Source organism: Thamnophis sirtalis, unplaced genomic scaffold (genome assembly GCF_051295495.1).
Source record: "Thamnophis sirtalis isolate CommonGarterSnake01/CBP01778 unplaced genomic scaffold, rThaSir2_p1.2 scaffold_6, whole genome shotgun sequence".
NCBI lineage: Eukaryota > Metazoa > Chordata > Lepidosauria > Squamata > Natricidae > Thamnophis > Thamnophis sirtalis.
The window spans coordinates 38,435,847-38,462,885 of NW_028261386.1; the positions used below are offsets into that span (position 1 = coordinate 38,435,847).

At 41.1% G+C, this 27,039-nt stretch overlaps 1 protein-coding gene across 1 annotated transcript; it reads right to left on the reverse strand.

Annotated features, from left to right (window-relative positions):
• Window positions 1-5,335: 5,335 nt before the first annotated feature.
• On the reverse strand, window positions 5,336-7,970 carry LOC106537999 (transmembrane protein 121). Its single transcript, XM_014052337.2, has one exon. The coding sequence runs from the start codon at window positions 7,086-7,088 to the stop codon at window positions 6,015-6,017; it is 1,074 nt and encodes a 357-aa protein (XP_013907812.2). The 5' UTR covers window positions 7,089-7,970; the 3' UTR covers window positions 5,336-6,014.
• Between the last annotated feature and the right edge of the window lie 19,069 nt (window positions 7,971-27,039).

Below are 27,039 nucleotides of genomic sequence, written 5' to 3' on the forward strand. Positions count from 1 at the left end.
AGGATTAACTTCACAGCAAGGGTTCCAACATGATCCCAAGATCCTTTGCAGCCTTACAATACTTAATTACTTATAATAGAGTTGACCACGTTCCTGGTGGATTGTCTTGTAGTATCTCTCTCTCTCCCTGTGTGTGTGAAAGAAAGAGAAAAAGGATGAAGGGATGGGATATGTGTACCTGTACCTGGGAAGGAAGCACTGAAGCAGGGAGGGTTATCTTGATAGCGATGGGGAGAAGGTGATTTGGCAGAAATCTGAGATGGGGACACTGGGCCTGCTGCTTGAAAGCAGTACCATTGTCTAGTCCTTGGCTTGTACCCTAAGAGACTGGTAATTGGATCTTCAGTGACCCTTATTGCTTGGTCTCCCATTGCATCTCCCTGGTGACTTCAATCTTGCAGGGTTGGTACTGGGTTACTTTGATTAAACAACGCCATCCAATGTGCCACCTTTGTAGCAGCATCTGCCCTTTGGAACTAGGCTCCCACTGAAATATGGATGTCCCCCATTCTGTTGTTGTTCAGAAAAGTCTTGAAGATCTGGCTTTTAACTCAGGCTCTTTGACCAAAAAGAAAACCTCTGTTCCATTCTGAATGGTCTGTTCTTAAAAATTTTATCAATGTAATTGTGATTTATTTGATTGTTGTGAGCCACCCAGCATTGTCAGGTAGATGAATGTTTCATAAATACCTTGGACCCTAGTGAGGTGCTACCTTGACACCATTCAGGCACTACATTGACATGGTTAATTATGGTTTTTCAACATTTTTTATATCATGGCATACATCTCATAGGTGGGACATCCAGCTGATGAAACACCTGAATACCTGTGGACCTTTTATGACACATAAATGTGTTGTGGCACACTAGTTGACAACCCCTGCTCTAGAAAATTACTATATGGCAGCAAATTTTAGTCTTTGTTGCCATCTAATAGTCTTCTGAGCCGAGGTGGCGCAGTGGTTAAATGCAGCACTGCAGGCTACTCCAGCTGACTGCAGTTCTGCAGTTCAGTTGTTCAAATCTCACCGGCTCAGGGTTGACTCAGCCTTCCATCCTTCCGAGGTGGGTAAAATGAGGACCTGGATTGTTGTTGGGGGCGATATGCTGACTCTGTAAACCGCTTAGAGAGGGCTGAAAGCCCTATGAAGCGGTATATAAGTCTAACTGCTATTGCTATTGCTATTCTGGAGCTCCACAATCCAGTTGATAAATTTACTTTTTACTCTTTTTCTTTTACTGATTTTTAAGATGTGACTGTTTTTCTTTCTTTCAAATATGTAGTTTAATTAAAAGCATAGATAATAAACTTATAATATGAATCCGAAAAATGTGGAGAGAAATACTGCAGATTTTGGCTGGCCAGTTCAAAATTTCCTCTGAAGGGAAGCATGTATGTGTTTTCTCCAGAACACATACACTCACAAAAAGTTAATGGAAAAATCTAACAGTTTGTGTATGAAGTTTGGTTTCATAAACTGGATCTCCTAATTGCAAATTTCCTAATTTAGGTGTGCATTTGTATTTATTAAATACAAGTTTATTAAAAAGTTTACACCAACTTTTTCTCCTGGAGAATTTACATATAGTCTCTGAATTTTCCTTTTATTTATAATTTCTGATTTTGGCAGGTGACACTGAAAATGGTTCCAAACCAATTAAAAAACTGAGTAAAGATCTGTAATGATAAGGAAAAGAGAATGAGCTGTATTCCGGTTAATTAAACTTCTGATCCTGTGAAATACATATGTGGGAGTAAATGCCACTGATCTGAGTGGGAGTTTCTTAAGAGTATGCTGCAAGTCAGAGAGAGTGTTTCTGAACAGAAAGCCTCTTATCAGCTGCAAAGCAAGTTTCTTGTGTCAAAATGTAAGCTGCACATGATTTTATTGAACTCTGCTGGACTTTTTTTTTTTTTTTGAAGAGGAATGGCAAGACTGCATTAAGAATTCTATTGAAGAAATCAAGGATACAGAGTCCTTTGGTTTCCGGTCTCTCTTTATTTATTTATATTTACCTATAACACAGGTTGACACAACGGTAGCACTGGAAATACTTGTTCAAATTTTGCTTTGCAAATAAATCAAATATCTTTCCTTTGGCTTAAATGAGCAAAAATGAAGATAATTAATTCCTTCTCTGACTTCTTAAAGGGACGCAGTGGCTAAGATGCTGAGCTTGTCAATTAGAAGGTCGGCAGTTCAAATCCCTAGCACCGCAGAACAGAGTGAGCTCCCATTACTTCTTCCAGTTTCTGCCAACCTAGCAATTCGAAAACACATAAAGTAGAAAAATAGGGACCACTTTGATGGGAAGGTAACACTGTGCACCTTCGGTGTTTAGTCATACCGGCCACATGACCACAGATACTCTTCGGCTTAGAAACAGCAATGAGCACTGCCCCTAGAGGCAGAAACGACTAGCAGGCATGTGCAGGGTAACCTTTACCTTACTTCTTAGTCCAGGAGTGACTAAAATGTAGGTACTAGAGCATCGGCCCCCAACCTTTTGGGCACCAGGAACCAGTTCTGTGTAAATCTTTCCACAGACTGGAGAGGGGGGGTGTTGCGTGCTGCCTACATCCCACAGAGGGGGCTTTGCTTGTCTGTATGGCCTGGTTTCTGGCATACCACGGACTGATGCTAGCTCATGGACCAGGGGTTGGGGACCCCTGTACTAGAGGGGCCCCCTTCCTGGACATTCATTATATTTGAGGGGAATTGCATTTGCACCACTATACCTGGACACAGGCGGCCTTCACTGTTCTGCTGGTGCTGAGTAGATTAATCTAAGTTACACAGGTCATTCAGGTCCTGGAGTTCTCCTTCAATGGCCCTTGCACAATGTGTGTCAAAGGATACCCCTGATCCTGGAATGTATTTTAACTGTGATTCAAGGTTTGCTTGCACACACAGAGAAGTAACATTCAGGAGGGCAGTATTAGATAATTCAAGATTTTAGGGGAATGTGGTGCTGTAAAGTTGGAGACTCTGTGCCTTACCCCAAATGTTCTTTTTCCAATGCTTTAGTTTAACTTTCCTTGTGGTGTATTTAAATCCAGGTAATTAACAAACAGCCATGCTCATCTTCTCGCTTTACTTAAGGAAGAGAAAAGGCTCTTCCCCAGAGCAGGAAGCAGCTGCAATTCTTGGTCTCTTCTCTGCTTTGTATTATAAAAACAAAAGCAGCTTGGCAACTTTAATTTCTGCAAAGAGCCCTCATTTGGCAGAAAGTACACATTTCCAAAAGGTTACACGAGTTTTTTTGGCAGTCTATTCAGTAAGGGAGAGAAAAGGTGTGGGGAGAGCTTAGAAGAAGATAAAGATGTGCCCCAGAGAAAGGAACGGGACCACTCACGGTGGCCAATCCGGCATAACCATCTCACCACGGACAAGTTGCCATGGGACAATTCCATGTGGGATAACTCAACACGATAAATATTATCCACCACTGTTTGTTCAACATTATTTCCATTGACAAAAATGGAAAGAATGCAGAAGAAACAATGGTGGATAACACTTATCGCATTAAGTTATCTCACATGGAAGTTTTTCCAGAGCAAATAGAATAGAATAACAGAGTTGGAAGGGATCTTGGAGGCCTTCTAGTCCAACTTCCTGCTTAGGCAGGAAACCCAACACCACTTCAGACAAGTGGTTATCCAACCTCTTCTTAAAAACATCCAGTGTTGGAGCATTCACAATCTCTGCAGGCAAGCTGTTCTACTGATTAATTGCTCTAACTGTCAGGAAATTTATCCTTAGTTCTAGGTTGCCTTTTTCCTTGAATAGTTTCCACTCATTGTGTCTTGTTCTATCCTTTGGAGAATAGCTTGACTCCTTCTTCTTTGTGGTGAATTGGTGAGTTGGCTGTGGTAAAAATGGCTGTACCGGACTGGTCACGGCAAGATGGCCATGGCGAGTTGGACAGGGTGAGGTGGCTGCAGTGAAATGGTTGTGGCAAGTTATCCTAGACCCACAAGAGAAGGTGTGAGCTCTTGACTCTGAACCTGCCCGCTTATCAGTGGTGGGTTTCAAAAAATTTTAGAACCTCTTCTGTAGGTATAGCCTGCTTTGTGGGAGTGGCTTGCCGGCCATGTGACCGGGTAAGAGTGGCTTGCCGGCCATGTGACTGGGTGGGAGTGGCCAACTTGTAAAATGTAGTGAAACTCACTTAGCAACGCTCTTGATAAGCAACCAAAACGTTGGCTCAGAAACTCTGGCATTTGAAGCACACAAGTCTTAAAGCTGTCAAGTTACAAGACCCTTGCACCTCTAACCCTTTAGGAAAAAAAAAACCAGGGGTGTTCAAACTTGACAGCTTTAAGACTTGTGGACTTCAACTTCCAGAATTCCTCCTCTCGCTCTTCATCTTGATGATGTGTGGATGGGTGGGGCGGGAGGGAGCTGGAACCGGTTCTAAACGGCACTGTAGATTTGTGGAACCTCTTCTATAGAAGAGGTTAGAACTGGCAGGAACCCACCCCTGCTGCTTATCCTTCTGTCCTACTTCCCCCGAGCATGTGACGGGGCCACCACAGGGCAATCTTCTGGGTGTTCAGGTTTTTGTAACACAAAAGTTGTCACCAATGGAGAAGGTGAGTCCTTAAACCTTTGTGGAAAGGCCATTTGAATAAAGGCAGCTCACCTTGTAGACGAGTGAGGAAATTGTATCTGTCAACATTCTCTCCTATTCCACAATTAAAAGGATTCCTGGCCTAGAGGCAGGTAGGAAGTTATTACAGTGGGTCTATAATGTAGAAAGAGGCCAATTGTGAATTTTTGATATAAATATATAAAACCCTAAATATTCAGAGAATTTGCCTTGTAAATAAAATTCTACAGGAGCCTGATACAGCACAAAAACAAGAATGTCTGTCCACCGCCTCGCCATGGATGCAATAAAGTGGAATACTCTTGCATCTGGAAAAGGAGATGGGCCTGGACATTTTCTCTTTATTCTTCCTGTCTGGCACGTCTAGGGCTGTCTCTACACAATTACTGTCAGGGTGACAATATTGTTTGACAAGCATAGCTGCACCTGTAGCTCCATGATCCAGTAAGAAAACATTTTCAATGCCAATCCTAACCAATTTTCAATGTATAGTTTGAAAGCGTACCTTAGGTGGATTTTAAAAGGAGTTAAACAACTCCTTGACCTGAGAAACCAAGTGGGTAGTGTTTTGTATGTCTCTCTCCTCTTGGTTTCTTGCAGTCACTCATAATCTCCTTATCCTTCAGGACAGTATGAAGCATAAACGCTAACCTGATCACTGAAAGATGTTGCAAGGTACCTGCACAGGGAAATGGGACAAACCTTCAAGCTTTGTCTTCATTTTATTGAAAGAGAAAAATATCCATGAAAAACAAGCATGGGAAAAGGATCACAAGCCAGCATGTTTCCACAGGAAAGAGAACAATGGTCCTGGAACCATTACAAACCTGGGCATCCCACTCCCAGAAAATTAAATAGGCAGGCAGGCAGGCACAGATGCAGAGTCTTTCAACCATCCCAGAAAGGAAGGTCACATTTTGAATGTATGTGCCCGGTAGGTGAAAAGATGCTTTCCTCATATTCACAGATGTATTCTATGCAACAGAGTTGGCCATATGCCCAAACAGCTTTCATTACAGAATGATTGACTACAGGAAAGGCACAGGAGGGAATTAATCACTTGCTGCTGACTCCCGTCCACTGGCAGATTATTGATTCAGTGGCCCATACTTTCCCAAAGATCTGCCCATCAGTTTCTACGGCTTTCTAGCTTGCTCCTTGGCAGTAGGGCTAGGTTTTGTTCTGGCTCATTCCTGAAATGACCTTATTTCAACTGAGGTCACTGTTAGCAGTACATCTGTGTAAGAAAGGAAGGGGAGGGAGCACTCACTGATAAACTTTCAAGATGGACCAGCACTGGCTTGGTGGGGCCTGATACATTTGGTTCCACTTTGCTTTTGATCTTAATGATCATAGACATAAGATGTTCCTTGCCACATGGCATGTGGATGTGCTGCATGTCATGTGTTTTCCTGGGCCAATTCCTCAGGGCAGGGAATCTGATTCTGGGGCTTTAGTAGATGCATGACAGGCTGTGGTTGGGAAGGAAGATTATGCTGCGGTTCTACTGTGCCATGTCCTGCTGATGTGTGATACAAATGTTTCTTGTACTGCACAAACATGCATATCTTTAGAACAATGGCCAGCACGTTCTTCCCCATGAAGATACCAGAGACACGAATGTCCCGGAAGAATAACATATTGCTTCCCCTGATGAAGATGGTGGTGATATTGATTGTAAGCATGCTCAGAATTGGGTACAACATCATGCGGTGCGGCACAATGCTGATTCCTTGCATACTAATTTCACACAGCGACACACAAGGCAGAATCAAGAGGAGGATATAGCAGTAGAAGAACATCAGGCCTTCAGCCCAGATGGGTAACCCTTTCTTCTGAGGTTCCCAGAGATTGGCCTGAATGTCCAGGACATCCAGCATGTCGACAATGACCCAGAAGAGACGATTGCGAAGGTCCTCCTTTTTCTTGAACGTCCTGACGTACTCCATATGCTCTGTAGCCACCAAAAGCACATAGAGGGCTGGGATGCAGATTGACAGTAGAAGGGTCAATGCTTTGCGGGCTATGAGGTCCAAACTTTTCCTGTCAGCCTTATAGTTCTGATAAACGAAGTAGACTTTGATTTCCAGCACAAAGACATACAGGAACCAAAGAATCATGGCATAGCCTCGCTTAGCAGTCCTCACTTCAGCCCCAACCCAAACAGCAACATACCTGAGTATCACCAGGAAGCAAATGTCTCCAACTGAGACCATGATGCAAATAGCCAATTTCCTAGAACCCTGGTTCTGTTCCACTAGATAAGCATCCATCAGCACCATGCTGCTCATGATGAGTGTAGTGGATAGGCAAACATGGGACTTGTTAATAGGAGGGGGAGGAACCATTCTGAAACAAAGAACACACATTATTAGTCCAACAGAATTTCTGTGCAGCAATGGAAGCTCATTGTTAGTACTGTGCTTGCTATAGGTTTGGCATGTGTGGGGTGTTGACCAACTGTACCTCTTCATCTAATATCCCTACAGTTGAATAACACACCTTATAATATCTTATTAATTCCCTAAGAAACTGTACAGCGATAACATTCAAGCAATGGAAACTGAATAGGGACCTTTAATTCAAGCCGTGATGACTGTACTAGCGCATATTCTGTGTAAAAATTTCAAATACGAGCGTAATAATACAATGCTTTCAGTACTTGGAAAGTATTTATTACAAGCTTCTTTTTCCCTCTGTGCAACATGGGGAAAAAACATGGATATCACTGATTTTCCTTCTATCACTGCCTCCCCAAAGGCCTTCCATCCATCTGAACAAACTTTGGGAATTCCATGGGGAGAAGCTATCAGTGAAAATGGTCTGATCTCTTTTATAGCCACCATCCAAACTTGAGTTTCACTGAGAGGTCACTCCCTTATGTAAAGCTTTAATGGTGATCCAAATCTTTGATTTTAAATAAAAATATATTCTAATGGGGATGGCTCCCTGATTGATATTATATTTTATGGAGATGTTTTGCAGAATCAATGCCATCCAATTCTCAAGTTGCCAGCACACGTTGGTAATTCTCTTGTGGCCTCAGAAATTTGCCTTACAGAACAGATTATGGATAAAATTCAAGTTCTTATGTTACATGTGCTCACAGGTTCAGTTTATAGTCCTTCTTTCACAGCCTGTCAGGCACACAGATCTTGTAATCCTGGGGTCCCCAGCCCCCTGTCTGTGGACCGGCACTGGTCCATGGCATGCCAGCAACTGGTTCATGCAAACAAGCGAAGCCCCATCCATGGGATGTAGGCAGCATGCAAAACCATGCTCCCTACGGTCCACAGAAAACCCTTTCTTCATGAAACCGATCCCTGATGCCCAAAAGGTTGGTGGCCACTGTTGTCTTCCCCTTGCTTTCTACTTGGATTCTCCAAATGGATGCAATGAGAGTGGACAAGATACAACTCCCCTGTCAACAGCTTGGAAATAACTAGGGACAAATATCAATCTCTTTCAACCAAACATTATGGCAAATCAGGTTCTTTGGATTACACTGAGACCCGGTGAATTTAAAGTAACAGCAAAACTTTATTGGTTACACGCTACGCACATTCTTTCTCACACGCACATACATTCACTCATGCTTACCTAACATCCTTCTCAACTAGGCTGCCAGGCATTAGCCAAGAGGGATGGAAACAGCCAAATTTGGTTCCCAAAACATTCTCAAGGAGTGGGTGGACTTGTGGACCTCTTTTTGACCCCAAGGATTTTTGCTTATTGACTAGCTGGGATGGATGGGGACCCCCTTCCATGTGTTCAAGCCCAGCTTCCTTTGTCTGGTTCAGGTGACATTTGTTCCCTTTGTTCTCTTAACAATTTGCTTCCTTCTTATTTACTCCTGTAAAGGACCTTGTAGACAAGATTTCTGGCTTTTTGTCCTCCCTGTTAATATGCTTGTTTCCTCTTTACAGGCAGTCCTCAACTTACAACAGTTCATTTAATGATAGTTCAAAGTTACGACTGTCTCAGAAAAAGTGACTTGTTAAGTTAAGACCATTGTTGTGGTCCACCAGCGGCCAGTGGAGCTGGCAGCAGATTCAGACAGTGAGGAGGTTGGGGAGGAACATGGGCCAGTCCTGGAATCTGGGGAAGCCTCTGATGAGAGCTCTGTGTCGGAGGCAGAGAGGGGGGCAGAGCCGTATGCCAGTTATCAGCCGCCTTCAGAGTCAGACATCAGTGAGGCAGACAAACAGTTGGAGCCTATTCCCGGTGTGTGCATGTGCAAAGTTGCCAGACGAAGGGAACAGCTAAAGAACAGGAGTCGACTTGGGAGCAAGGCCACAGGTTGACAATGAATGGCCCTCCCAGAGGAAATAAAAAGAGGAGAGAAAGGGGAGGGGAGTTTGCAGGAGACAATTAGTTCTCTTAATTGGTTCATGACTCTCTGAGACTCCTTGTCAAGTTTTGCAGATATTGGCCTGTCAGCTCTCCAAGCCAGATAAGGTCTGTGACTGTAAATCCTCCCTTGAAAGATTTCGTTGGATGTGAATGAGCAGAATTCACTGTAAATTACTAAAAGGGGGGTTTGTCAGGACAAGGAGTTTGCTTCATGCTCTTGGGAAGCTTAGGTCAGAACAAACATCACACCATCCCCATGTGATTGGGCTCTTGGTAACCAGCTTGCATTTACAAGGATTGCAGCATCTTGCAGTTACAATTAGCAACCTTTCCAGTCAGCTTCCAACCAGGAAAGTCAATAGGGGGATGCTTAATGACCAGGGCAAAAATGGTTGTAAAATCAGGTCCAGTCACATGAGTGATTCAATCAATGACCACATCACTTAGCAACCAAAATTCTAGTCCTAATTGTGGTCATAAATTAAACTGTGGTTGTGGCAACTTCTGATTAATCCCACATATTTCTACCATCGTGTGTGTGAGCACTGTATCCAAATATCGGAAAGAGATTGAAAATGACTTAAAGGCCAGGAAGAAGTCCAACAGCTTTAAACTAGATCAAACTCAGGAACAGCCCTTCCTAACCGCTCTGCAAAAGGGCTGAGTTAGGTCTTCCAGAATTCCCAGGTAAGCTACATGCCCAACCTATAACTGAACCATTCCCTTGTTCTTTTTCACTATAGCATATGCGGTCGTGATTCAAACTGGAAATTTTGGAAAGAACCACCTAAGCCATAGTAACACAGTGGTTAGAATGGGGTAAGCTCTAGAGATTCTCAGTCATCCAGGTCATGGTTGTTCCAAAGGTGCTTTTTTCAGGAGGCAACTGGACTTTCTTGTTTTTCTTCGAGGGCGTTTCACTTCTCATCAAAGAAGCTTCTTCGGCTCTGACAGGACAGTGGGGAATGGAAAGATTTATATTCTTTGCAGACAGCTGGATGCTTTTTGAGGGTCGTTGAAGCACTTGGAATGCAGTACTATAGGCTAACTCTGTTCACACACCAGGAGTTCGATCCTGGCTCAAGGTTGACTCAGCCTTCCATCATTCTGAGGTCTGTAAAATGAGGACCCACAGTGTTGGGGGCAATATGCTGATATTTTCCAGAGCGAAACCATTCAGAGAGCACTCTAAAGCCCTATGGAGCAGTATATAAGTCTAAGTACTATTGGTATTGCTATGAATTCCAGTGATATCAATGGCAAAATCTTGTGATTATCAAAATCCAGTAAGAATTCAATAAGAATGATCTCCTGATATAAACCAAAGTAGCCAATAGTGTCATTTAGCCATAAAAAAAATGACCAGTCTTGTTCTAAAGTTCATATAGAATGTGAATGTGTTAAATCATAATGTGATTTGTTTGGTTTTGGATTAGTATAGTGTGTTAACTCAGATGCTGTAGTTCAAACACCACTGTCTCTGTCTTAAAATCGTGTTTAAACAAAGCACAGATCCAGTCCCTGAGCTAAATGACTTCAGAATGGAGATAAATTTAAAGACAGTTTGCTCTGCATGTATATTCCCATGACCACCCAGGCAGTAGCTGCTTTTCCTGGGGGGTCTACCACTCACATGCTTATTGATTTCATACACTATTGGCAATGCTGGAACAATTAGGCAGGCTTGTGCCAAGTAATTTTCAAAAGGTTTGCAAGCTTTTGCTGCTTTGAGACACTCTTGTCAAAGTAACATCAACAGGAAGAGGGAAATATCATAATGATGACCACCTGAGCGGGGAATGAGAGGCCACTGAATGGAAAAAAGGGGGGAATGAGGAAGACCAGATATTTCAACTGAAATAAACATGGATGAGGACTGCAGATTTAAAAACAAGGCTATAACAAGATAGCTCAACTTGCAGCTTCTTCTATAACCTTGGGTGGTCCTGAGTTCTTCCAATGCAATTGACAAGAGATTGGGAACCCATTATCCTTCCATCTGACCCACCCTCCGCCCAAGCTGTTTTGCTGATAAGACCGTTACTTATATTCTGAACACTTGTCTTGCTGTCATTTTGCTTTCTCATTAAAGAGAATTCAGTTACTTGTAATCAGTGATGGGATTCAAATTTTTTTACTACCGGTTCTGTGGGTGTGGCTTGGTGGGCATGGTTTGATGGGTGTGACAGGAGAAGGATACTCCCCACCCCCTCCCCACCCCACTAACCTGTTTTCCAGCTCTGTTCTCCTGTTCAGGGGAACAAAAGAAGATCAGCTGGGATGCAATGGGGGACGGGGCCTATTTGCTGATTCTCCAAACTACTCAAAATTTCCGCTACCAGTTCTCCAGAACCTGTCAGAAGTGGCTGAATACCACCTCTGCTTGTAATACCGTACAGATCTCTAAACTGCACAAACTCTATATAGGCACCCATGCCAGGCCCCAAACCCAAGAATGACATATGGTGATTCTTCTAAGTGGAGTTCTTCATTGTTTCTACATCCATAGAACAGAATCTTGCCAAACTAACCACTCTACTATCTGAACCTACCATATACAGATAGTTTTCAATTTACGACCACTATTAAGCCCAAATTTATGTTGTTAAGTGATAAATGTATTAAGTGAGTTTGTTCCATTTTATAACATTTTATGCATGTTGCTTATTATTTTATTATGTGTTGTCGTCTTAGTGTTGTATTCCCCCCTCCCTGGTTTTCTGTGAGCCGCCCTGAGTCCCCTCAGGGAAAAGGGCGGCCTACAAATAAAATCAAATGAAAAAAAAAAAATGAAAAAAAAAAATAACTAGTCTTGTGACACTTAAGTGAATCACTGCAGTTCTTAAATTAGTAACACGGTTGTTAAGTGAATCTGGTTTCCCCACTGACTTTGCTTGTCAAGCAGGATTACATGATTCCGGAATGCTGCAATTGTCATAAATATAAGTCAGTTGTCAAGCATCTGAATCTAAATCATGTGACCATGAGGATGCTTCAAAGGTCATTAAGTGTGAGAAAGGGTCATAAGTCACTTTTTTCAGTGCCATTGCAACTTGGAGCAGTCACTGAATGAACTGTTGTAAATTGAGGACTACCTGTACTCTGAAAACTATTAGGGAGGAGCTGTCTTCAACCTCTTTCTCGCAACACAAATATATCTGGATTGAGTTGTTCCTCTTGAAGGCACTTCCTTCCTCCTGGGAATCTAACCTATTACATTCCACCACATCCCACCTGCTGCTACAGTGTAATTATCTGTTGGCTAAAATCTAGGAAAGGTGGCTCAGTGACTAAAAGTCTGACCTTGTGGATCAGAAAGGTTGGCAGTTTGGCGGTTCAAATCCCAAGTGTCGCGTAACGGAGTGAGCTCCTGTTACTTGTCCCAGCTCCTGTCAACCTAGCAGTTCAAAAGCATGTAAAAATGCAAATAGAAAAAATAGGAGCGACCTTTGGTAGGAAGGTAACAGCCTTCCGTGCACCTTCAGTGTTTAATCATGCCAGCCACATGATCATGGAGACATCTTCAGACAGTTCTGGCCCTTCGGCTTTGAAATGGAGATGAGCACCGCCCCCTAGAGTCGGGAATGACTAGCACATATGTGTGTGGGGAAACTTAAGATCTAGGAAAAGACACTCTCTTAAGGCTGCTGCATCTGCTGGAAATTTGCAGTGTGGTGACCCAAATGAAAATGCTCAGGACAAGATGCCCTGGTCATGGAAGATGCCTCCTGGTTCCATTAGAGTTGGCATGAAGCCTTTTAACCTTCAATTTAAACTAATGTTGCTTTCCATGTCTGGTCTGGTACCTCCATCCCTTGTTTAAGAGTTTTTGAAAACAATTGAAGATACCTAACATGCTTTTTAGAGTTTTGTTTTTCTTTTAATTATTTTAAGTTATTATCACTTAACGAGTCCTTATTTGTTTTTTTAAAAGTATCTGCACTCTACTTATGGATTGTAACGCTATTTAAGTGTAATGTTATTTAAACTTAAACTGAATTAAATTAAATTCAGTACACTTAAATTATCCCTCTCTGTTTAATAGCTTTTTCATCCTGTCACCTTCAGAATTATATTACTTTTGGAGGAACTCCAGAGCCAGCCCTAGAGATGGGAACAGGCATTGCTCACCTCCAGTGAAAAGAAGAGAGCTCATTCATTCTAATTTAGAGATGGTTGGACTGGGGCTGTGGTGTGATCTGTTTGGCCATTAGACAGCTGTTTTTTTTAGGTAGAATAGCATCACATTTTAAGCAACACCACTCCATCTCATTACTGTGAAGTGACCTAGGGTTTGAAGCATATGCCTTGCACACACTTCCTTACAAATCTAAACTGACATATTTATTCTACTGACTCAGTGATACAATAGAATTAGATTTGTAAAGGTCAAGAATGGATAATAATAGTTACTGGAATCCATTTATCAATATATGAAAACATGAAGGGTAAGTCAGTAAATACTGGATAAAAATGAGTGAATGATTTAACCCGGGGGTGTCAAACTGGCAGTCCACAGGCCAGATGCATAATGTGCAGGCCACGCCCACCCCCATCTCTGCAAAGGGAAAAAAGTCACGTCACGTGACATCTACAGGGACGCAGCGAGTTTGACGCCTGTGATCTAACCAGTATTCAGCACTTTTACAATAGAATAACAGAGTTGGAAGGGACCTTGGAGGTCTTCTAGTCCAAACCCCTGCTTAGGCAGGAAATCCTATACCACTTCAGACAAATGGTTACCCAACATCTTCTTAAAAATGTCCAGTGTTGGAGCACTCACAACTTCTGGAGGCAAGTTGTTCCATTGGTTAATTGTTCTGTTAGGAAATTTCTCCTTAGTTCTAAGTTGCTTCTCTCCTTGATTAGTTTCCACCCATTGCTCACTGTTCTACACTCAGGTGCTTTGGAGAATAGTTTGACTCCCTCTTCTTTGTGGCAACCCCTGAGATATTGGAACACTGCTATCGTCTCCCCTAGTCCTTCTTTTCGTTAAACTAGACATACCCAGTTCCTGCACCCGTTCTTCATATGTTTTAGCCTCCAGTCTCCTAATCATATTTTAATAAATCTTTTTTTTTATTTTCAAGGGAAAGTTTTATAAGTGCTTCATTGACTACATACAGTCCATCTACATGTGGATGACATACAACCATAAAAATGAGGTTGCTATATCTCTTGTCTACACATTACACAGAGAGGCAATTTTAGTATATGTATTAGAATTGTTTTGTGAACTCTTTTGCAAAAACCAAGTTACTCTAGGAAATGTTACTGCATTCTATTTATACAGTGATTTATCAGTAATTCAAAAAACCCTTCTTTTATTTTATAAAAAAAGATATTCTGAGCTTATAATAAATATGTACATAACTTTCAAAACCAGAACAAAATTAAATCATTTAAATAAAGAACAAAGAAGGCAAAAGAAACATTGTACATATGTTCTGCTTCCCCCATGGTTAGTTTTGGCTTGGAATGTTTTGTGAATGGAATCAATTACGTTTATAGTTCAGTGCAATATACGAACCCAGCTAATTATGGATTTTTTTTTAACTTACATCAGGAACTCACTTAAGTAATCCATGACTTAGCACTACTTTTGACAAGCTGGGGTCTGCCAGCATTGGGACAAAATTCTCAGAACTGACCATATTGCCTTGGGATTCTGGGAATTGCATTTCCAATAGAGAAATTGTGCAGAAATGGTCAGGCATGTTAAGTGTGATGTGTTAAGCCTTGCTTAAGGATGCTCTCTGATTCCTCCAGTATAGTTAAATTAACAGTCTCCCGCAGTGCAATTTATATATGGTTAGGGAGTTATATATGGTTGGGGATAGCCCATGGGAGATAAGGAACTTTATGCCTGAGTATACTTATATAGGCTGAGCCTATTGATTACTAAGTAGTGCCAGCTCTCAGGACTCATAGTTAGCAATTGGGTTACGGTCTTTGAAGGCAGAATTGAGGAATTGCTCAGTGTCACACATCATAAGATTGCTTATGGGATTCAAAACTGCAGATGTGGGAAGCTGTGAGAACTAACAAAAAGAAGGAGGAAAAAAGGAAAAAGAAAAGATGCAGCTGAGACTACAGACAATGGCAGAAGACAGCTCATACAAACAGAACTAAGATTGAAGCCGCTAGGAAGCCTGACTGGGGACAAAAATGTCAGAAAAGCCAATGAAAAAAGACTGGCTTACAATGTGGTGTTTTTCATCCAGGTTTTTCTGCGCAAGAAAAATACATGCAAATATGAATATAAATTTTATTTTCCTAGTCTGTCCACTGATCTTTCCTATGATTAATCCTCGCTGCTGTTTATATAAATCCATGGAGAAAGTTGCCAGAAGCCTAAAGAAAAGCAAGAATTTATGCTTCTTTCATGTGTAACTGGTTTTTAAGAGCAACTTGTTAGGTAATACTGTACCACAACATTAAGTAGGAAGTAGTGAAATACTATCGCAGGCCTTGACCTTATGTAGCTGAACTAATACACTTCTCTAGTTCAGAGACAAGCCTGGGTTAATTAGTTGTAATGGAGAAATGTAGGCTAACATTGCCCCATTTATTTAGAAACAGGTTAAGATGGTTTGGAACTGGAATAGAGGTTAAATATTACTCATATTATCCAGGGGTTCTCCAAAGCATCCCACAAAAAAAGGCCACTGCTTCACACAGTTTCAGCTGCCCTTTTGCCTTTCTTGAATCTCCTTGACAGGCCCCACTGTTCCCTAATCTGCTCTAATGGTGGAGTATCTAGGACAGGATTATGTGAAAGAGAATCATTTATTCAGAAACGAATAAGCTTCTAAGGAAGTAAAAGAAACAAAAATGTATCATTATACACACACACACACATACACACACACTTTGCTAGGTTAGATAGCTAACGCAAAAAAGAAGGGAAAGGCATTTGGAAGTCACAAAATACAGGCTCTGGAAGAATGCTCTCTTTTAGTCTTGAAAGTAAATCATTTTGCTTTGGCTTCACAAGGGCTATTTTAGTATATGATTTAACACAATGAGCTATATTATAAACTACAAAGCAAGACTTTTGCTTTTTTATTGAAAAAAACAACCTGACTTTCTTTGGTTTAGAAGGAAGAGGCAGAAGAAATCATGCAATTTAAAACCAAAAGACTTTGATTAAAATTTAAACTTTGGAACCATAATTTATGCCAAGATAGAAAAGAGACCATCTTAAAAAAGATGGGTCTAAGGCATTAATGTAGAATTCCAGAAGCTCCTTGGATTTTTAAATAGGATGAAGACTTTTGATCAAACATAATGGGACATAATGTTTATAGGTGTCTTAAATCTAATGTCAGACTGTCTGGATTCCAAAGAAGTCCAGAGCCAAGAGAAAATTGAGCATCCAACAAAAGAAGATGGGTCCAAAATATAGTGTCATCATTTGGTAAAGGTTTTTCATGTAAAATGAGGTTTCTCTATCTATGGGGCAAATCCAGATCCATAATCATTAGACTAAACATCAGGATTGCGAACTCATATTTATTATACACCACTCAAAGTCATTTTTTGTGAGATAGGAAGACATATAAATTTGATAGATAAACAAATAAATACATAATATACTGCATGGAACTAAGAATGTGTGGAATGTTAATGTAGAACAGTCACTCTAAAAATATTTCTCCCAAATTGTCAGCACTTCTCTCTTGTCATGGGTAACTTTGTAGGTGCTGAATATAAGCAGTTTCATATAGTCCATTTGATGGTATATCTAGATATTGGATTTATTAAACTAATTTCTAATTTATTAAAGCAGCATCTATACGAAACATGTACTAGCAAGTAGACATTCTTATATTTTTAAGCATTTCTTTCCTACATATAAGCTGGAATATAGGCTTTCATATAGTCCATCTGATGATAAATCTAGTTTCTGGATTTATTAAACTACTTTCTAATTTATTAAACATTAAGAAGTGCGCAGTCAATAAGTAGGGTTTCCCCCCCTATTTTTAAGTGTTTCTTTCCTACATTTTTATCAAAAAGTCTTCTTTTGACTATGATCACCCAGCATGAAAAACCATAGTTTGCTTTACCACAATTTATTAAATGAACCAAAATTGGTTGAGTCCACAGAACTCAAATTATAAAACTCAATCTACAAACAATTCTGTCTGGATTCCTACATTAGGGTCAAACGAACACAACTGCAGAGCAGAAAATTACCCAGAAGCTGGGCTGAACATTATGACATCACTACAGGGATCAATATTTAAAGCCAAATTTCCACTCTCCCATGTGAATAATACACTTGAATAATACACTTGATCAAGAGCCAATCCATGCAATGAATTCTACCAAGCAATACACTAAGCATATAAAAAAAAATGCCTGTCAGTTTTTCCCTGGCAAAGTATTCATTTCAACCTTTAAAGCCCATTAACAGTTTAGCATTTGATCTTCTGAAGGACCCCATATTTCAAAATGAACTTGCCTGGGCATTAGGTGCAGAGGGTCTCACTTTCTGAGCTCTGTTTGTTGGACATATAGGAGAAGAGTTTCTTCTATATGGCTCACATCCATGGACACCTGGAGGGGACAAGGGGGAAAGTGATATCATGCACGTCATAATGGAACTGATAGAAAATGTTGTCAATGGGAAATCGTGATTGGTACAACTGTGAGATAAAGGAAGTAAGTCTTTTTTGTTCAGCTATGCCTTTGTAATCCGAGTTTGCTTTCATACCAGTTATAATTGTTTCAATGACGTTTTAACTCTAGTTATGTTTTGTATTGTTAGCTGCCTTGATTGCCCTGTGGGCAGAAAGGCAGGATATAAATAAAATAAATCTCTACACACATATTAGTTCTAGCTTAACTCACAGGAAACAGGGACGCTTCACACGATATGCCTTAAGGCAATATACTACTCCCTCCTTCAGCTGTCTGACTTATAATTCCTCCAAACTAATCAAGATTTATCAGCTTTCTCTCACCTGATGCCTGCCCAGAATTTCCATGCAGAATGCCAGTCTACCTTCTACCCAACAGAGCAGAAAGGAGTTTCACTCACAAGTTCTTTTGCAACTGCTTAAATATGCTTAATTGTAAACTGGATGGCAAAACGTCAGCCACAGAATGGGATCCACTAAAAGATTACAATATTTCCTACCCTGATTCATGTCAATAATACTCTAAACCACTGGTTCTCAACCTTCCCAATGCCACGACCCTTTAATATAGTTCCTCATGTTGTGGTGACCCCCAACCATAAAATTGGTTTCTCGGTTCCTAAGACCATCGAAAATATGTGTTTTCTGATGGTCTTAGGTGACCCCTGTGAAAGGGTCGTTCGACCCCCAAAGGGGTCCCGACCCACAGGTTGAGAACCACTGCTCCAAACAAAGTAGGTACTTCCTCATCTTTTTCTTCTTAATTTTTGGGTGTTAAGATGAGGCGTAATTGAAGGACTTAATGTCAGTGCTCTTTTAATTGAGTCCAAGCAAAAAGGCAATGTTGCAAGCAAAGGACAAGTACTCCATTTTTTGATATAGATCTCACTTCTTCTTTCAATGGCCAGCAGCATGTGCACACCACACACACACACACACACACACACACACACACACACTCCTCAGTCTTCTATCTACCATAACTCATTCATGACGTTTGTTGAGCCGCAGCTGACTCTTCATAAGAATTATGGCTGTGTGGTCTATCTGCTAAGCATGGATCTCCTTTTGTTGTTCAATCCTAACTTGAGATTTTGGAGGTTGGGTGGAGCGCTTGTGAAAGAGTATCGAAAAAAGGGGTGTATCAGCCTCAGATTTGCACATGGCAGAGAAGCTGCTATCTGTCTATCTGCAGCAGAGAAGAAAGTTAAACAGGTTGGCTGGTTTTTGGGTCATGTGCAAAAAGAATAGGATTGCTGCATTTTTTTCCACAGGGGGCTTCCTGGCTACAATAAATGGCATTTATATGGTAGCACATTGGGAAAGTGCTGTTTGAGAAAAGTGCTTTATACAATCTATCTTTTCCAGCACACCACATTAACCACATTGAGTTTGCATGCATGAGAGATGCCTATCCACACAGAAATATTATAATTAGTGCTATTCAGGGATAAAAGGTACCGATATAGAAAATCTGTGCCTGGTTCTTTCATGCCTTCTTATTTTATCCCAGAGAGATGTAGGCTAGATGGCAGAATCTATCTGGGTAGGGAAGAGAAATAGAAGGGAAAAGGCACTTAGCCTCATCCAGATTGTTCTTCCCGCCCAGAGCTGATGTCTATTAAATCAATTTTGGTCAAATTTCTTACCAATTACAGTTAGATCATAAACAATTCAGTGACCATATTCTATAGTGAATAATAATACTGATTGTCAGTATTCACATGAGAACGTTGGCAATCTCAGGATAATTTTGTCACTCCTTGGAGTCTACACATGCACACAATCATATTTTCCCCACCTCTGGGAAACATACAACTACATCTCAATGATTGCCAACATTCAGAAGAGTGCCCAAGTTTTCCGTAGGGCAGTACATTTGCCCAGGATCCTAAAGATTCATGAGCAAATGACACGTTTTCTTAAGATTCACACTTTCCCCCCCTCACATATTCAAACCCAGCCATCCGTTCACTGCAGCATCAATTTGTTCTTTGGCTGCTTTCCAAAGAAATCCAAGAGCAAAAACAAAACCAAAGCTCTTTTAATGAAGGATTATTTTAGACAACAATAATAATAACAATAATTAATAGTAACAGTAGTACAATATTACCTAGTGCTGGTCTTTGAAAGCCCCGGGACTTTTCGCCGGCTCTCAACAGGGATGGTTTAGGGCTGAAAGACGGACGGATCTTGAAGCGATCCAGTCAGTTAATCAACTGAGTTAGGACGAGAGCGAGATCCCCGGCAGAGGGAGGCCGCCCTTCGCAGCCAATGAATGCTCAGCAAGTTCTGCGCGTGGATTTCAGCCTGGTTAACAGCTCCCAGTCCTGGAGAGGCAGCCGCACCGCCGCCCTCCCCGCCTTTCACGGCCGGAGCTGCTCAGGCTGCTCTCTTGCAAGGGACCCCCGGCGTGCTAATCGCTACGGTTAGGGCCGAATTTCTCCCTCCGCGCCCCGATTGGCTCGCTCCTTGAAGTCCCGCACGCCGCTCGTTTCCCGCCGCTCCAGGGGGCTCCCTTCCGGCTGTTTTAGGGTACTGGAGACCGACGGCGGGAGCGCCCTACGCCGCTCGGCTCGCCTCTTTCTCCCCGCGAATGCCTTCCTCTCCGGTGTAGGTGACGAGCAGCCGTTGGCCCGGAGCCCAGCAGCACCATCCCCCGCGATGCGACCCGGGCAAGCAGCAGCCTCTCCTTCCCGCGGGAAGCGAAGGTCAAGAGCGATTCTCGCAAGCGGCGGTGGCTCACGGGTTTTGCAGTCCCTCCACCCAGGAGCGCGGAACGTTAGGGCAGGGGGGCGGCGCGGGTGAGAACTGGGCAAAAGCGGCGCACGCCGAACACACACCGGCGCGCAAAAGTCCTCGAGGTGCCTGAGGAAAGCGGGACTTTTGACTCCGCTCCAGCCTGGCCTTCGCCCTGCTTTGCCTCTTGCCCGCCTCGGATGGCGAGCGGGAAGCCGCTCCTTCCCCCCCCCCCCGACCCCGGGGTCCAGCCACACGAGCTGCGGTTGAGGGCGGGAGCTCCCTGCCCCTGGCTGAGCAGCGTGCGGCGGTGGCGGCGGCTTCTGCAGTCTGGCAAGCGCCTGGCTCGGCGAGGCTGGGAGCGCTGCTGCTGAGACCAAGCGCGCTTCTGTGCTGAGCTGAGCGAAGCAGTGAATTAAAGTGAGTTAGTCAGGCGGCAGGTTGGCAGCATGGCCGCTCCCTCCAGAGAGCGAGACGGACGGAGGCAGGAAGGAGCGGAGGGGATAATGGAGTGGTTGTCTAATTGGGGAGTCTTACGGGAGGGGGAGGCTACGCCGGGACGGTCCCGGGGGATGTGCTGGTCCTTGCTGTTGTGCCAAACATCCTGTTTTGTTAAATTCCAGATGTTTTAATTCCAGACGAGGGCAGCCATCTATGTATACAATGTGAGTCCGCCCCGGTGCGCTCTTGCTCCTTTATTCTCTTCCCAGAAAGTGATCCACATCCCACATTCTCCTCCTATGTAAATCCTTTGCCAGCAAAAGCCAGAAAATACGCAAATCAAAGGATGTGCTGCTAATTTTTGAGAGGAACGTATCTTAAGGCCTTGTATAATTGTCCTCTCCCATGCGGAGGCAGGGACACACACTGACACACACATGCACAAATATACATAAGCAGGTATTTCTCCAGCTGTAGTTAATATATTTTAAAACTCTTTTCTGCCTTCAAATTGTTTTATAACATAATGGATACAAAAAAACAACAACCCCAAAACACCCTAACAGGCAAGATTTTCAGAAAGATTGTTCTGCCCAGCTCCAAAATTCCAAGATTGGCATTGCAGTCTTAACAGCTCTGTTGGAGGAGAGAAAGGTGAATGAATGCAGACAGAGAGATAATGCCAAGTAATAGGATTTAATCATTGCTTTCTTATATAGGCTACTGGAGGTTAAGCACTTAGTGACACTGTGCCACTAAGAAAAATATCACACTACTAATCCTTTAAGAAAAGAATCTTTAAAAATCTTTTTCAAAATAAAAATCTTTCTTTTAAAACTTTATTTAACTTACCCCAATAAACACAAGTATATTATGGAGGGCATTGTTGTTGTTTTTTCATATTGCTGAATGTTAATGGTGTAAGCTGCCAGGAATCACTGTGTGTTACAGTAGTTGTGCAGCCATATAAATGTGTTATATAAATAAATAAACAACAAAGCAATTTACTAAGCCAAGTAAAACAAGTATTTCTATCAGAAAAGAATATAAAGATACAAGTTTTATATAATTGATTTATATATGATATAAAGAAATATTATTTTGTACTTTAAAATTGAAATACTGCTCCTGTGGAATTTTTGACAAGTGATATAAAAGAACCCAAGTAATATGGCATTTATTTTTGGAAGAAATAGTGACTTTGCCATTGCTGCTCAAGAATGATAGGTTTGTAGGTAACCTATCATCTAGATAGTACAAATTTAGCTACTATTAAATGAAAGAAGATGGAATCCTTTCTATTAATAAGGTAGCATCATCAATTTCCAAGACAAGCATTAATACTCAGTGATGGGAGTTTGAACATTGCACTAATCATGACTGTTAAACAAGCCATTATTGACTATATTTGTTGTTTTCAGCCAAAATTAATCACAACGATGACCTACAGAAATGATTTAAATAATTATCAAATTATTAGTATGGGAATATATAAATTCCCTCACAAGTGATTAGATCCTGGTGGCTTAATATAAATTTCCCATTTTTAGCTTGTTTGTGCATATCAACCACTTGCTCATGATTTAAAACATTCTTTGGTGTTATTACATATAGAGACAATAGGTTGTTTTCTTGAAGCTTGTGCTCTGTGTGTGTGTGTAAAATTATATCTGAAATTCCTTCCCAGAATAGCTATTGAAGTGACATTCTTATTCAAATTGCCCTCCAGCTTTCACCTTCCTGCATTTTATTAAACTTCAGGGTTAACTCTTAACTAGTGAAAAGTATGCTTTATCAAGCTGAAAAATGACTACTAATCTTAAACAGTGGCTCCACCTGTTTCTACTATCAGGGTGAAGGCTAAAGAAACATGGAGATGAGGGGTCCTTGATGCTCTCTGAGCTTGGTTGTTTTTTTGGCAGACATTTCATTACCCAAACTAGTTAACATCACCAGTGCCAATCAGTGAAGCATCTGCAAGAAAACAACCAAGCGCAGAGAGCACCAAGGACCTCTCGTTTTGACCCTGAGCTACAAATATTCTCCTTTATTGGAAAATAGGAAATAGTTGAAAAGTCGCCAGAATTTCTATGTGGCTTATCTGCTGCATTATGTCTGGTTTGTATATTTCAGACTATGCTGGCTTGGATTAATCATTTATTTTTCATCTGCAACTGGGAAGAAGCAGAAATATATATGTGTGTGTGGTGTGAGATGCACATATATAGCTATATATCGCATGTGTGTTTGTGGGTGGATGAGTATATGCACACACACCCTTCCCTTTCCTCTTTCCCTTTCATCTTTTAGCCAGTCAAAATTTATTTATACTCTAAACTCAGGGGAAAAGATATCAAATTCCATAAATATGAAAGACCTTGACAGCACTTCATATGTAAAAATGAAGCATTTTTACCCTGATGTATACTATCTGATGGCAATATACCAGACACCTACATTTTTGATGTCCCTTTGTATCAAGCACAGTGAAGGACCAATGATATACAGTAAATTCCTAAACAGCACTCGATTCTTGATGTTCTTTACAAAGGAGTAAGATGGGTGGCCAATAAATTTTACAAATAAATAAATTTGCTTTTTGCCTCAGTATCTCCTTTATATTGTCCTTCCATGCTGATTTTTAGTAAAATTAAACCTAGAATTCTCAATTGAGCCACAAGTGATAGGCTCATCATATTTGGAATATTATGCAAAGACCTTGAAATTTTGAGAAGTTTATTACTCTGGGGAAGACAGAAGGAAAGCAAAAAAGAAGATGATTACAACAAGGGGGACTATAGTATGGCTTAGAATGCACTGGTGGAAGGTTTGAAGAACAAGAAAAATCTATCTATGGGGTCACTAAAAGTCAGCACTGACTTGGTCCATAATCATCATTTCTGCTTACATATCTTTTATGTGTTTCTTGCTATTTGCTTCTCTGTTAGGGAAGGTGACTCCTTTCATATCTCCATTGTCCATTTAGCAATCCATATGATACATCAATCTACTGTGTTTATCTTCTGGGACCGCTTACAATCCCAATGGCTTGTGGAGTAGCAGGTCTGTATTTGGCTACACATTTTTCATTTTAAGTATAGAAAGAGGTACGTATCCAAAAACAAAATTGGTAGTCGATTTCAGATTTCAGGGACCAGATTTCACAAAACATGGGAATGAACAGAGACATACTAGGATCAGAGGAGGCTGAGTATAGTTTCTTTTCAAAGTAATAAAATAACGTGTTTAGATGTGAAAGAAATGGTGAATGGCTACAGTCCAATAATTTGGTTGGGAGTGTCACCAAGTCCACTAAAAAGGCAAAAGATAAAATGAAGTGTTAGAAGGCATGATGGAAGCAGTAGGATGGATAGAGGATTCACTAGTTTGCTTCCTGGTTAATGGATTTTTTGTCTGGCCATGTCCTCTATGGTAGCAGTTTTGTAATAGTGCCTATGTGACATGCTCTTCAGAGTCCACATGTGTCCACTGGTCTCAGGCATGCAGCTTAGCATGCTGGCTCTAACCCAATATTTCCCTATCCATGTTCTCTGATCTTTTCAGTGAGATGTTGTGCAGGAGAGCTATTCTTTCATTCATGAGAACATGATAAAAATTTCCTGTATAATGATAGTCATGTGCTAAAGATACCATGTGTATCCTCCTGCCCAGTACATTTAATCCTATATAGTATTCAGAAAACCTGAGTGAAGGCTGATATCTAATATAAATTGCACCAAAATTGCATTTCAAGGCCACCTATATATTTATTCTTGTAACACACTCAGTACAGGTTAGATAAGCATCATCATCCTGGCATATTAAAATAATGAGACTATAAATGGCACTAAATACCTAAGGAAATATATCCTCCTATGGTAACATGGGTGGTAACATGGATGCTGGGACAAAGGACTTTGAAAAGGCAGAATCGAAATAAATTCTTACCTGCCAGGCTTCTGACTTCTAAACCAGCATGAAGATAATAGCCTGATTTAATATTTGCTGAGGATAACTGTAATGCAAATAAAAAACTTTGGACACATTTTACTTCTGCCCAATTAGTCTCTAAATGTCCTTCTACTCATTGCATTCATTTCTGGGCTGGGTCTAGGATTAAGCAGCAGACTCAACCTGCACCATTTATGAGCTGTTAGAAGATGGAGCTGTGTCTGTTACCTAAATGAGGCTGCCAGATAGCCTTGAAAGATGCTCTCCTGCTGCTGCTTCGTAGCTGCGTAATGGAAAAAGAGAAAGGAGACAAATCCTTCATTTCAGTCATCCAAAGTCTTTGGTTGCCAAGAAGTCCATCAAAAAGTACTCGGAAAGCTCTCTTTTCTGCAGTTTTTTGCTTCGGCTGCGGCTTGAAGCAGGCCTACCCTTTATGATTAGTTTCATTTGAGAACATACGTGTTTTTTTTTATTAGTGGTCCCATAAAGTTCTACTATGATTTGGGGTTAGACCAGATCAATTCCAGAAGGTATACAACTCATATCCATATTTAATCCATACCTAATAGCAGATAGCAACAGTGTTAACTGCAAGGAGTGCTGAGTGATCGTAATGCCCAGTGATGGGATTCCAAATCTTTTCTTACCGGTTCTATGAGAGAGTGCTTTGCACACGTGCACAGCACTCAAAGACCACTCTCAATGTCAGTGCTGGTGAGCTGAGCTATTTTTTAGCTCAGCTGAGGTGCGGAAATCTGCTTTGCCACACGAATCAGCTAAACTAAAAAAACAAGTGAATATAGGACAGGGAACAACGGGAGTGGGAGGGTGGGGCCAGCCAGAGGTGGTATTTGCCGGTTCTCTGAACTACTCAAAACTTCCGCTACTGGTTCGCCTGAACTGGTCTGAACCGCCTGAATACCACCTCTGGTAATGCCCCCTATCTAAGATACTGCAGAATCATGCTGGAAAGGCAATTAAGTACAACAATAAATACTATACAGGAGCTGATATCTGACCAAGGAAGTTGCAGGTTGATGCTAAGTATAATCCAAAAAACCTTTCTTGGCAAGTCACACAGCTTTCCCTGGGCAATACGAGCTTATGCCATGCAGAACAGGACCAGCACCTGACTCAGCAGATCTAAATAATTCAAACCAGAATTTAAACAACTGATTTCAAACAATTAGAAACATATATATATATATATATATATATATATATATATATATATATATATATATATATATATATATATATATATATATATATATATATATATATATACACAAACTATCTTATTGCACCTTTGAAGACCAATCAATTTATTTTCTCAGAAGCATTTGGGAAATATATGCATATGGCATATTGTGTGGATGGCTATATTCTCATAATATATATTGTCTATGTTTTTGTATCCATTTTTGTTGCCTAATGCAATTACATTTCTGTAAACTGTTTTAAAAGTTAGTGATGCATGAAATAAATGGCAATTTGGCTGTCCTTTAATGACATCTGAAAATTGCTGACAGAAGCAGGCACTATCTGCGCTGTACAATAGATGATGATAAGGCTAGGAGAAGATTCTCTTTGTCATGTTCCCATCCAAATTCAGGCAGTGTGTGTCACAGATTAACAGAAAGCCTCAACCAAAGTGGCCACTGGGTGTCACTGAGTCTCTACAGACAGGCTGTAGAACGAGGGTGTACTTGGGGGCAGGAAAGAGATACTGCACGTCCTGAAATCCATTTCTTGCCTGGCTTGTGCCCCCATCTGAAAAACTCCCCAAGGAATAGCCATCCACGGACATCTCCATGACTTCTGGCCTTTCTTTCAAATCTTTGGTACGTTGTTTTGACGCAGAGAGCATTTCTGATGGGAGAGGAAAAAGAAGAGATAAGATTGTTGTTCACTTGTACATCTTATCTTATTTGAACACAATCTAATTTATAAAGCTTTCCAGTCAATAAAATATTTGCTTAGCAAAATCATAGCCATGGATCTAACAAGAAAGTCACTAGTGACATTTGGGAGAGACTAAAAATCCAGGACTCTTTGCTGACATGCATTATTTTATTTGTTGGAGAAAAATATGGCTTAGAGAGGCTAAGGAAGATATATAACCAGATCAATTGGTTCTTGCTATTTGAGCTGTTGCAACTTTATGAATCAAACATGTACTTTCTCTCTACTGCTATTTCTATTTTATATACTGCAAGAGCTGTGGAATTCTGATGATCTTTTATTCATACAAGTGAAAGGAAATGCCCAAATATTGGTGGTAAAGCTGTAG